General features: G+C 36.0%; 1 protein-coding gene across 1 annotated transcript; it reads left to right on the forward strand.

Annotated features, from left to right (window-relative positions):
• Positions 1 to 579: 579 nt before the first annotated feature.
• Positions 580 to 9,568, forward strand: LOC126979534 (myrosinase 1-like). Its single transcript, XM_050828876.1, has 6 exons — positions 580 to 695; positions 2,151 to 2,287; positions 6,351 to 7,018; positions 7,813 to 8,121; positions 8,365 to 8,603; positions 9,362 to 9,568. Exons 1-6 carry the CDS (start codon positions 661 to 663, stop codon positions 9,501 to 9,503), a joined length of 1,530 nt encoding a protein of 509 aa, XP_050684833.1. The 5' UTR covers positions 580 to 660; the 3' UTR covers positions 9,504 to 9,568.
• Positions 9,569 to 14,116: the final 4,548 nt, after the last annotated feature.

Genomic DNA, 14,116 nt, shown 5'->3' on the forward strand with positions numbered 1-14,116 from the left:
CCCTGCTGTCGCAATTAAATTCTTTCACAGCAGAACTGTCAAACCGTGCGTCAATAAATTCTCTCATAGAAATTATGTACGGACACATCAAAGGAAATACAAATTTGTTGTTTTTATTTAATTTAGTAGCATTTTTCTATTTATTCACCTTTTAAAGCTTCTCTGGACTTCCACAAATAATTCAAGACCAAAATTAGCCAAATCGGTCCAGCCGTTCTCGAGTTTTAGCGAGACTAACGAACAGTAATTCATTTTTATATATATAGATTAAATTTTAAATGTAATTAAACCCGATTCATTGAACGGATTTCAGGTTTCCACTAAGACAATTATTATGATTTTTACTAACGTATAATAATAATAATAATAATAATAAAATATTATTTGTTGCAAAAAGAAAATACCATTTTGCATAAAATTACCCTCGACCCTCAAACTAGGATAGCCCGTGACATGGGGATCAAATACATAAGTATGTAGGTACTTTATTTTTATCGTTGGGAGAGAGCTAATCAAAAAGGTTTTCAATATATGTATATATATATCTTAAAGTAACTATCCTCTTTCAAGTGGTTTCAAGAAATATTTTATCTTTGACAAAGTTTATATACAAGTATTGTTAAGATAAAATGCAACATACATATGTCGTAAAGAGTCGAGATGAAATATTTTAGGAATATAACACTGTTACTCGGGTGAGTATTGTTGTTCACATACACATATATTAACTTATATATACCTTCGTTTTATATGTCCTACGGTTTATTGTTTTTCGTAACTTTAATACAAGTCATTTTTGCATTATAATGATGTTTAACTTATTGTAATCGTAACACAAGTACCTATTTTTTTAATTTATTTTTTATTAGTGTTTTGAAGCTATTTTTGAAGATATTTAAGTTTTGTCGCTAGTATTCTTTTTATATGAGTGATGGTAATTTTTTTATGTGCATTAAAATTCTATGAAATAAATGAAAATAAATGTTTTTGGGTTAGAACCTGTAATACATTACTTTAAAAATAATGTCGGGTTTGAAATACACTAACAGTAGGAATATTATTCTGGGTGTTAATAAATTCCGACTGAACCGCAAACTACCGTTCTTACATCTAAGACTAGTGGGCGCTCGTTTACACAGGATGCCGGCTAGATTATGGGTACCACAACGACGCCTATTTCTGCCGTGAAGCAGTAATGTGTGCATTGCTGTGCTTCGGTCTAAAGGACGCCGTAGCTAGTGATATTACTGGGCAAATGTGATTGGACAACTTATGTCTCCAGTGACGAGCGCTGTTGTAGTGCCGCTCAGAATTTTGTTTGATTTTTCAATAATCCTGAGCGATACCGCATTGTAATGAGCAAGGCGTATCAATTACCATCAGCTGAACGTCCTGCTCATTTCGTTCCTTATTTTCATAAACAAGAGCTTCGGAGTTAGAATCCACTAACAAAGCCACTTATACCTGTCGGTAACGTTACTAAACTGTAGCTATGACAGTAGAATGTCTGTCGGGATTCCTAGTACGTTTATAACTTCGTGTAAGCCTGATTTGTCATGAACCCACTAAAAAGATAATTTTATATATTACTAGCTGACCCAGCAACCGTTGTATTGCCGATATTAAAATCGCGATACAAAAGTAACTGTTGATCGTAGATGGGTGAAAATTTGAAGTTGTATATATTTTTTAATGCTGACTCATAATCAAACAAAATTTAAAAAAAGGGTCAATAAAATTAAAAAAAAAACGTGTGGATCACCCTTAACAATTAGGGGGATGAAAATGAAAATAGATGTTGTCCGATTCTCAGACCTACCCAATATGCACTCAAAATTTCATGAGAATCGGTCAAGCCGTTTCGGAGGAGTTCAATGTTTAACACCATGACTCGAGAATTTTATATATTTGACAAGTAACAGACTTTTAACATTTTCCAATTGTGAGCAAAGTTTCAGCGCAGTAGGATGATTGGTATACTTTTTGTTTTAACAAGATACTTCTAAAGAGATTGAAGTGAGCCTAATTACTATTACCATGTTTCTTGATAAGAAATAGACTATTAATCATTTGAAAATTCGTTTTTTATTGAAATGATACACTGTCATTAATTAAAGAACTATAATGATAATATATTGTTTTTTCTTTAGCTTCATTTATGTAACTAGTGCAACCAAATTGAAGAACACATACAATGGACGAAATGAAAACAGAACTTTTCCGCCAGAATTTTTATTTGGCGTAGCAACATCAGCATTTCAAGTTGAAGGAGGATGGAACCAAGGAGGTAATGACATTAGTCTTTCCACTTTTTTTTTATTAGAGCATTAATAACGAGGCTATTAGCTTGAAAATATATATAGAGTCTACAGACAACTGGGTTTCATAAAACGAGTGACCTTCAGTAATCTGGACTGTATCGAATTTGAATTTTAATAATAAATATTCAACCAGTCAGAAACATGTAAATTCTTGATAAATTTCCTAGAAAAAAGAGCGATATATCATACTATTCCGAATGAGATATAAATTATAAAGGTGACGAAGACATTTATTTATTTATTTTATTAGAAAAACGCAAACAGAAATACAAATACATGTATAGACAATGAGTTATAAGAATTATGATACATGTATTCTAAACCACGTGTTCCGCTGATTTTTAACAATATTGCGTTATCTACGCTTAATACTACTAATGCAAATACAATTAAAAATAATATTTATAAGTAATAGTGATAGTGACATATATACATATAAAATATTTAAAAAATAATATAATCAAAGATATATATACGTATACATATTAAGGTAATACACTAAAATATATATTATAGGGTGGGGCGGGGCTAGTTGAGCATTGGGGCAAGTTGGGCAATCAAAATATCTCGGAAACTATACACCGCACGCAGAAACATTAAATAGCGAAAAGAAAGCGTCGACAGAGAAGAACTTATCGCACGACCGCCAGTGGTGCCACGTCGATCGAGTAAAGTACATGACCGCATTATTTATTTTGACAACAAACAGTAAAATAGTTGTAAACAGTAATATTTCGTCTGAAATTGTCAGATTTCATTTGTTTTCAATCGGGTAGGTGTTATATAATGATAAATTTATTCTACTTTTGATACATATAAAGGTTCTGCGTATAATTCTTACAGATAGTTCATAATCTCACCTTTGTCTTAAAATTTCGGGGTGGGGCTAGTTGAGCTATAGTTGCTCAACAAACATGGATTCAGTGTATCAGATATTTGGAATGTGGATGAGACAGGAGTGTTCACTGTGCTGAAGCCAAATAAGATTGTAGCTGGGAAGTTTAAAGTTTACAAGGCGAGAAACATGCATACAATCAAGTTTGCAGAAACTTGGCTCATACAAAATGTGAGCCTGGTGCTGGTCTTACTATCGTTTGTGTCAATTGCAACAATGACATGAGTTCATTATTTGAATAATTTAGTTTTGTCGTTTTGCCCATAAAAATTACAAATAAAAGATGATTGTCAAAATCAAATTTGATTTCTTGTCTAGTTAACATTGAATCCATCTGAGTGCTCAATTTGCCCCATATCCTTGCTCAACTTACCTCACCCATGGAGTTTGTTGAGCAAACATGACTTTCGGTATTTAAACAGCTGTAGCTCTTAATCTCATCTAGCTAGAAATAATTACTACGGACACCTTTGCTAAGGGATATATTAGTAATTGATCAGTATGCAGAACAAGACATTAAGAGTTATCGTTGAGGAGCTATAGCCGCTAAAGTGAAAAATTGCTCAACGAGCCCCGCCCTACCCTACCTACTATCTATATTATACACATTTACCTATATCTATATATATATACACATTTTAGGAGCCTATATTCTATGTATAGGTCATATTTAAATTTTGTATGTGACATCCGATAGTAAAAGTAAGCACAAGATTAACATCACTTCTTGTTATCTATATCTGATATTATCGTATTAACCTACTTTCAATACAGATTTGAAAGTGCACTTTATCAACAACAGAGTATAGATGATATTAAATAAAATTTAGCTCTGAGATATTTAATAGTATTGCAAAATGAAATAATACATCTACAGTATTTAGAATTTGCCCTTGTACATCTGAGGTACATTGTACATCAAAGTCGATAAAATTTAAACATGTATACTTAGATTATGAATTGGTCTCCGCTGCGGTCCAACTAGATACCGCAGGCGTAGTCGTAAAGTGCGACAACTAATACTACGCCCAAGTGGGCATGCTTGAGCCAGTCTCGAACAATGTGCGACGTTGACATGCCCCATGTTCTGCTAAACTTTGCTAATAATTGAAACTAAAATGAAAGAAATAAGACAAACACTGGGATCACATATTGTCATCAGTAAGTATTTTAATAATGTAAAATAACACGAAGCGTATGTTAAAAAAATTTAAAGATGCCATTGAGTGTCTAGATGCCACACACATAAGCATCTAAAAGTTAGCGTAATAAAAAAGCTATGGTTCATGGGTAGTGCGGTATCTAGTTGGAGCGCAGCGAAGACCAATCCTTAATCTTGTATGTATACATAAATATTAGAAGCCTGAAGAGTTTTTTGTATTGTTGAACTTAGAATTAGACTCTTAACATCTCTCAACTAGCTACAAACATTGTTATGTATCTCTGAAGAAAAAGCACCTTTGTTGGCGTTGGCATTATTAGGTATAATTCAAATATTTATATTAGGATTAAAATTATGTGTTGACTTCGTTCCACCGAATGAATATTAGCCGCTTTTTAATGAATAAATTTAATAGCGGGCTAACTCTATTCATTAAAAGGAAAGGGGATTGCCAAGTTGGAATATAATTTTTACTAAAGTCATCTATTTTAGATTAAATTTTACCACAGAAACTTTAATTAAAAATTATTTTTATTCGCAACACAATATGTATTTATCTATTTTCGTGGATCCTGTTGAAAAAATATGCATTTCTCTCAAGAAAAGATTATTAACTCGACTGAGGTAAGTAATTATAGTTATAACCAGTTTAAATTTATTCCTTGTATAATTAAGATCAAATTCAAAAAATTTTATTCAAAAAAGGATGTGATATCAAAAACTAGTAATTGAAAGTCAAAAACTACCACCCATTCCAAAAAACTCAGCGGGCTCCTTTTTTTCTCATAAAAAATATAGTTACAAAGTAATATCCTACATTTAAACTTATTATTTAATAGCCTCAGGGCGGTCGCTCCCTTCCCAATCTGTGGTATCATTAAGAAAGTCATTTATGTAACCTTTACCTCACAAACGTTTTTGACAATTTTTTCGAATTTCGTAAAACATTTTCAAGGGTTCAAGAATCCTTTAACACTTATGCGTCTTTACACATGTCTTATTCGCAGTGTCTTAAAACATCGTTCTCCTGTTTGGTCCCCTTACCTAAAGACTAACGCTGACACCATCGAGTCTGTCCACAGACGATTCCTGCGAAGACTTTTATTTAAATTTAACAGAAAACTTGTCAGTTCCTCTTATGAAGACAAACTTAAATATTTTAAACTTGATCCTCTATGCTTGCGTTGTGTGCTGCTTGACACGATGCTACTTCATAAAATAGTTAATAATCAAACGGATACTTCATTATTACCAAAAATAAATTTCAATTGTAAAATCCCTAACCGTACAGTTTGTACCAACAACATATTTAAAGATAATCGTAGCCGTACTAACCTAGCATATCAACCTAACCTAGCGTATTGAGACTCGTTCAAATAAAACCGGCTCGAGTGCAGTAAGGGAGACTTGCTCGATAAGCATAGTTGTATGTCGTATATTACCTAAGCCTCGCCTTAATGAGAGTTAACCACCGTCATATGGCGTTAAGTTTACACCGTTTTGTTATCCAAATTGATAACTTCCCTATTTTAAACTAAAGTTTGTATCTGTGGCGCTGGACTCTCCCTTTTGACTATACTGGGAGTCCCGTAAGGAGAAGACGTACAAAATGGTGATAATAGAAGGGGCCATTATGAAGTAGGTTAAGCGTACACCGAATGTTCGCTCTAAATAATTCTCAAAGACCAAAGACAAAGCGTTATATATAGCGCGAAGAGCACTCTGCAGCATAAAATCTATCTCTATTGCTCCTTATCAGTATACATCAGGACGTTTCTGTTTACAGTAACACACACTCCCAGTACGTACTAACAAACAATGCGCTTGCAGTTGTTCAACTGCCGCTCCTTACTCATATATTTAACAATAACTTTAGACGAGACGAACAAGAAGTTTAACTTATAGTAAATGATTCGCCCTTCTAATTAAATTACAGCTGCAAAAAGTTGATCACGCTGATTTTGTTATTCAGGGCGCGGTTGGTCGATGTGGGACTACGAAATAAAGACTGATCCAGGATATATATCCGACGGTTCCAAGTATGAAGTTGCTGCAGATTCTTATAACCAATATAAAAGAGACGTTGGCCTACTGAAGGAGCTGGGTGTGAATGTATACAGATTTTCCTTATCATGGCCCAGAATACTACCTCTCGGCACACCAGATTATGTTAACCCTGAAGGAATAGCATATTACAATAAGCTTATCGATGAACTTCTTGCCAATGGTATAACACCAATGATAACTATTTACCACTGGGATCTCCCTCTTCGCCTAGCCGAACTTGGTGGTTGGTTGAACGAAGATATTGCAACTTGGTTAGGAGATTATGCCAGAGTTGTTTACCAAAATTTCGGGGACAGAGTAAAGACTTGGCTAACAATAAATGAGCCATTTATTCTCTGTAGCCTTGGCTATGCATTTGGCACACATGCACCCAGAGTTATCTCTCCTGGCGAAGATTTTTACGAATGCGGTCGCAATGTGCTTCTAGCACATGCAAGAATGTATCACATTTATCACGATGAGTTCAAATCACAAGGCGGCAAAGTCGCTGTGATCATCAGTTGTGATATGGCCTTACCTCTCACGGATTCTCTTGACGATGCGGAAGCAGCTGAAGATTATTTCGCCTTTACGGTACGTACAAAAACAAAATCAAATAAACTAAGTACACTTTATTTGCATTCAATAGGAAGGCATAATGAATTTCATGCCTTTTTTTAGCTGCACTATGTTATATATGTCTGTAAGTACCTAGCTAGTTAGTATAACTAATATATTTACGGACTTAGTTTCTTGATTTGGCCATTGTATCTGTAGTTTATCTTCTCAGTCCATCGTTCCCAGGCCATTCAAGAAAATTAGCAGCGTTTTAAGACTGCTGCAAGCGTGTGCGATGTTGGACCCTTAATGTCCCTTTTTAAGCTACACTCCCGCACACTGTAAGCACGTAAGGTTTGGCGTCTATACTGCCTTCATGCGTCCCCTACAATGTGTTTTATAGGGTCTATTTGATAGGTCTATGAGTACCTATAATCTATAGCCATCGAAATTCTTTTCTAATCGGTGAAAAAACGTGTGTTAAGTGATCACCGCCGCCCATATTTTCCCGCAACACCAGAATCATAGAAACGTTTTCTGCCTTTTAGGAAAATACTCGTGTGGTATCATCCAGATAATACCGCGCAAGGAAGTAAATTCCACAGTTTGGTTGGCACAAAGTTTTTTAAAAATTCGCACTTGGCACAAGTCATGCGAAGGTGGGATTCGGTGGCGGTAGAACATTACCCATAATAACTGCGGTAGACGATACACAATGAAGTAACGTCTCGCAACGCGAAGTAATCCAGCCGTTCACGAAGCACTAGAGGATAGAATGCCATTAAGTTGAAAGCATTATTTTATAATACAAAAATAATTGTTCATTTCAGCTGGGACAGTATGCGCATCCAATCTTTTCACCACAAGGCAATTATCCACAGCGACTCATTGATAGAGTTAGCAGAGCTAGTTCCCTCCAAGGTTATAAGCAGTCCCGTCTGAGACCCTTCACACCTGAACAAATAAACTATATCAGAGGAACTTCAGATTTTTTCGGCCTGAATAGTTACTCCAGTTATTATGTATACAGAAATGATTCGTTGAAAGAACGCTTTGCAGCACCTTCATTTGAAGATGACATGTACATCGGTACCTACACTGCCCCCGAGTGGGCGATAGAGACGAGTTCGTGGATGTATGTAAGTAACTAACTAAGTAAAAGAAAGATTTTTATTATTATCTTAATTATGTTTTTGGCATCAAGTAATAACTTCAAGTATTTTTATCTTTACTTATACTGAAGAACCAGAATTATTTTTGGAAAGTTCAAGAAATATTGATTGACAAGTCCAAAAAGCTCCTTTCCTACCTACAGGCAACGCCCTAGATTTCTGCTGGCTTCGCGACTATTCTATATTCATTTTATTTCTATTTCTCAACAGAGATATGCCCCAGGGTTATACAATCTTCTAGTGTACCTTAAGAAGGTGTACAATGATCCTGTTATATACATAACTGAAAATGGTTCGTCCGATAAAATGGGCTTCTACGATGAAGAGAAAATAGCTTACTACAGAGGCTATCTGAATGCTGTCTTGGATGCTATCGATGATGGTGTAGATGTTAGGATGTATACTGCCTGGAGTCTGATGGATACATTTGAGTGGAATCATGGATATTCGTAAGTATATATTCAAGAGGTCGAGACAAAATGGTACCTTTTTAAACATAATGTGAGATATGGCGTGGTTAGAGTTAATTTTATGTTGAATCAATGTAGAAAGCTATATATATTATTAACATATAATTATAAAATATGCATTTAATTCAATTGAATAGTTTATGCATTTTTATAATGAAGTTTTTATTGTTGTACGATACGTAAAAGAAGTATATAAAGCGGTTATTGACAAATTTTAGTGAGTTAAACAACATTTCGGACTCTGTATGTCGTCTCCAAAATATTTTGGCCTTAAAATTATGTTTTTAATAGAGTATGTATGTAAAAATCCAAATTGGGAAAATGGACTTAAGTCACACCAAAGGATTCCTATGAAAGTTGCCAGTCTTTGTAGCATATCAAAGGAACCACGAGAACCACTGCATTCCTTTATATTCCATTAAATAAAATTATGAATATTATGCAAAATCATACCTATAAGCATAAGAAATAAACCTTTGAAAAGAAAAAGATACTTGTTCAAAGTTATGTTACAATCCTATCCGTAAAGTATACAAAAATATGTGCACACATACTGTATACATGTGTATACACAAATATTTTTTTTTTTAATTTCAGCCTACTTTATATGCCTTCCATTATTGGTTAAAAGTATTTTATTTGAATGTATTATACTCGCATTTTACTTTCCGATTCTAGTTTCCCAGGATGGGTGTATAACATTAATTGTTAATATATTGTTGGAATGTTTATTTCAGAATGCGAATGGGACTGTACGAAATGGATATTGAGGACCCCAACAGGCCGGTATTTCCTCGAAAATCAGCCTTAGTCTATAAGGAAATAATAAGAAGCAGAGTAATTGATCCCGATTATAATCCAGAACCAAATGATTTATAATATTTGTGAAAATAAATTCACTTGTAATTGTTGATAAATTTTAATAAATTCGAACTTAAAATAAATGTTGTATTTTCTACACTGTCTCTTCAACATTTGTGAACAAGCGTGTTTCACATGTTCCGATATTGTTGTTTTTATGAAATAGTAGGACATATCTTCGCCGTTGTATTAAAATTACTGCACCTACTCCCGTAACAGTTGGGAACTGTACTCTGTATCTTGGCCAAATCATCCAATTGGGCAGGTCCAATTTTGGGAACAAGGTCACTAGTCAAATCCATCCGGACACCCTACGGAACGCAGACGCTAACAATGGGCCTTATGTGGAAGCTTATGGTCGCTCAGAACGCAATAGGCTATGTTCGAAGTTTCCCTGCGAGATTGAGTCAGAAATGAGAAGATCCGTAGTAGAACCAAACCCACCGATATGGCCCAAATGATTGCGAATCTTAAGTGACAGTGGGCAGGGTACATAGTTCGACGGACAGATGGGCGTTGCGGCAGAAAAGCCCTCGAATGGCGACCACGTACCGGAAGAGGTAGTGTTGGAAGGATGATCTTGCAGCATCAGCAAGATGGACCGATGACCTGATCAAGATCGCTGGAATAGGTTGGATGAGGGCAGTGCAGGACCGATCGTCATTGTGATCTTTGGATTAGGCCTTTGTCAAGCAGTTGTCGTAAAGCTAGTATTATTATTATCAAGATTCTGCTATAACTCTATATAGAATTTCATGTTTATTTCTATACGTTAGTTATTGAGATTTTCCACATACTTACTACTGTAGTACTGAGAGAGTATTGAGGCCAACAAGTACCATTATTGTCTGTCACATCATTATCCACGTTTCCATCGGATTTTTGAGTTTTAACTAAGACTTTTAAATACGATTACCTAATATAAAAATGTACGTCATGCTGACAGATTTCTGCAATTTTTCTAGACATAATTGTTTTGTTTCTGAAACAATAACAATAAAGCCTAATAAACATATTTTAAATCTCTCAAAAAATTATTGCACATGAAATATACGTCATCCTGTTAAGGTTGCACATCCCTGGATCCGAAAAACTATATTAATATAATAATTATAATTAGATTTGATTTAAAAATATTGCTTTTCCAAATTTGTTACGTTAAAAAAAACTACGTTTAAAAAAACCGACTTCAAAAAGTGAAAAGTATCAAATAACTAAAAATTTCATTTAATACACCTTTACCTTTAATAAAATATTATGAATTTTTTTAAATTAAAAGTTTAATTAAAAAATTTAATTAAATTAATAAAATGCTATTATTTATATGTGCTACCTATTGATAAGTTTTAGGTCGGTGTCCAAGCCCTTCACAAATAAATCTTAATATTATAAACAGCTTACTTACTGTAATTATTAAGGTTGTCTGGCCACGCGTGTCTGTCCGCTTGGGTTGTTTTGTTCTAGACGAAGCTATCCCGCTCAAAGTCACGCATGGCGAGTGTAGGTATTTACTATTACATTTGGCTTGGCACCGACTTCAAAGCTATCAATATGTAGCACATACAAATAATCGTATTTTATTAATATTAAAGGTGTATTAAATTAAATTTTTAGTAATTTGATACTTTTCAGTTTTTGAAGTCGGTTTTTTTAAACGTATTTTTTTTTTACTTTTAAGTGTCAGTTAATAATTATAATATATAATCAACCTGAATGAAAACTCCTTAAAAAAGCCGTACACAAAAAAAAATATCATCGAGGTAAACAAAAATTTTCATAAAAAATGTTCATAAAATGAAAACTACTGGGCCAAACTATGTAAAATTTTTATGGGACCAAATGGCATCAAAAATTACGTAGATCGGATAATAAATCTCAGAGTAATCGGTGTACATACATATAAAAAAATACCGATCGAATTGATAACCTCCTCCTTTTTGAAGTCGGTTATTAATTAAAATTGTTTCTGTTATAAAACAAATTGTGTGGTTTTATGAACCCACAATGCAAGCTCTGTTTTCGTTGGACTTCAGGAAGTCGAGCGGGCCGGATGGCATATAAACGGAGGTTTTTATCGTGCTTACAACGTGTTCTCCTGAGTTGACGCCGGTGCTAATGCGTTTACTCCGGCACTAGGCGTCCCTGACTCATAGAAGTCAGCCCTTGTTCATCCGTTCCAAAAAAAGGAGTCAGATCCGGCAAACTACAGGCCTATAGCTATAGGCCTATTACCTCCCTGTTCTCCAAAATCATGAAGAGCATAATTAACAGCCCGCTCTTGGTATACCTGGAGGGCCACCAGATGATCAACGACCGACAGTACGGCTTTCACCATGGTGGATCGGCAGGTGATCTTCTGGTATACCTACCTAACACATAGATGGACGGCGGCTATCAAAAGCAAGGGGGAAGGCCTGGCAGTTAGCCTGGATATAGCGAAGGTATATGGAATGTATGGTACAAGGCGCTTCTCGCAAAACTTCCATCATTTCGGCTTCCTGAGTGCTTATGCCAGTGGACCTCCAGCTTTGTCAGGCAGGTCGTTATCGGCGGTTATTGCTCGAATCCCAAGCCCGTGAACGCTGGAGTGCCACAAGGCTGTGTTCCATCTCCCAAACTGTTTCTTCTGCATATCAATGATTTGTTGGACACCTCCAACATACATTGCTATGTAGACGATAGCATGGGCAATGCCGTATACACTGGCCATGTAGGTGTCTCTAGGGAAATCGTTGACCAGTTCCGGGAGAAACTTGTGTCTTCTATCAAGTCCTCTCTTGAGAAGGTCACGGAATGGGGTAAATTGAACCTTGTCCAATTTAACCCCCAGAAGATTCAAATTTGCGCGTTTACCACTTAAAAAAACCCCATTTGTCGTATCACCGCTCTTCGACAACACTTCCCTTACAGCCTCGCCCCGTATCGGAATTCTGGGTCTCTATATCTCAAGCGACTGCGAATTCCGCGGCCATCTGGAGAACAAAGCCAAATTGTCTTCGAAGCAACTGGGCGTCATAAATAGAGCACGGCAGTACTACAAGCCGACCCACATTCCAGCGCTGAACAAAGCGCAGGTCTGAACACATATGGAGTATTGCTGTCATCTCTGGTCTGGCGCACCCCAGTATCAGCTCGATCCATTTGACCGCGTGCAACGCAGAGCACCTCGAATTGTCGGGGACCAAGTGCTCTGTGAACGGCTGGATCACTTGGCGTTGCGAAGAGATATCGTTTCATTGTGTGTCCTCTACCGCATTTATCATGGGGAGTGTTCCGAAGAGCTGTTTCACCTGATTCCTGCCGCCGAATTCCACCTTCGACACGCCACAAGTTGGGTTATCATCCTGACCATCTGGATGTGTGGCGGTCCTCCACAGTGCGGTTTTCAAGGAGCTTTCTTTCACGTACTACAAAGCTGTGGAATGAACTTCCTTGTGCTGTGTTTCTGGGTGAAACGACATGGGTACCTTCATAAAAAGCGTGTAGACCTTCTTTAAAAGCCAGCAACACTCCTGTGATTCCTGTGATGTTGCAAGAGAATGTGGCTGGTGGTGACCACTTAAAAAAACTATATTGTCAATTAAAGAAGTACCTTTGGCTCATTCCACAGCTTTGTAATACGTGGAAGAAAGTTCCTTGAAAACCGCACTGTGAAGAAACGCCACACATGCAGATGGTGGGGATGATATCCTTATTTGTGGCCTGTCATGCGAAGGCGGAATTCGTCTCCACAAATGAAAAATCTGTGCAGCACTCCTAAATATAGACCCCAAAAAAGGCGCTGATTCATCATGAACATTCATCCAATTTCTCGATCGATCTTTTTCGATCTCTATTCCTTTGGAAATTAAAAACATATATATATATATATATATAAAAGAAAGTCGTGTTAGTTACACTATTTATAACTCAAGAACGGTTTTACCGATATGGCTGAAAATTGGTGAGGGGGTAGCTTAGAGCCAGGAGACGGACATAGGATATAATAAGTCATAAAATATCAAAAAAAAAAATACGAAAAAATATTATTATAAAAAAAATATTTTCTGATTCATTTTGTATGGATTGACATTTTGATGGCATCTCGAGAATAGAAAGAATTCAATAAAGTTGTTTGTTAGTTTCACGCTACATAAGTTATAAAATACAACTGACAGTGCACGTCATGTTATTCAAGTTGACCGGTTGGTGTGTTTGTTTCGAGTTTCTATTAGCTTATTGTGCCGATATTATCATTAAAAATGTCACGACCAAGACGATCAAATTATTCCCGACAAAGACGTAATGCTACTAGGATTCGAAATATTGCGAATGAAAGGACTGAAGAAGAACAAGAAATTGCAGGTGAATAGAACCGCGTTAGTATAGATCGTCTTCGTGCTATGAATCACAAGAGCAAAGCGTAGCAGCCCGTAAAACGGATCGGCTGGCAATACGAAATCTTCCAGTAAAACCTCCGAGATCAACAACTCATAGATAATTTTCGACGCACAAGAAGAAGTTTATGAAGTACTGATTTGAATCTAGCAGCGTTTCGATACGATTGCAGTACTTATACTGTACTGTAGTACTGCTTGCATACTAGCTTTCGCTTTGGGCCGATGGACGTTGTTTGCGAGTATTCTGCAGAG

The sequence above is a fragment of the Leptidea sinapis genome, chromosome 3, assembly GCF_905404315.1.
Source record: "Leptidea sinapis chromosome 3, ilLepSina1.1, whole genome shotgun sequence".
NCBI lineage: Eukaryota > Metazoa > Arthropoda > Insecta > Lepidoptera > Pieridae > Leptidea > Leptidea sinapis.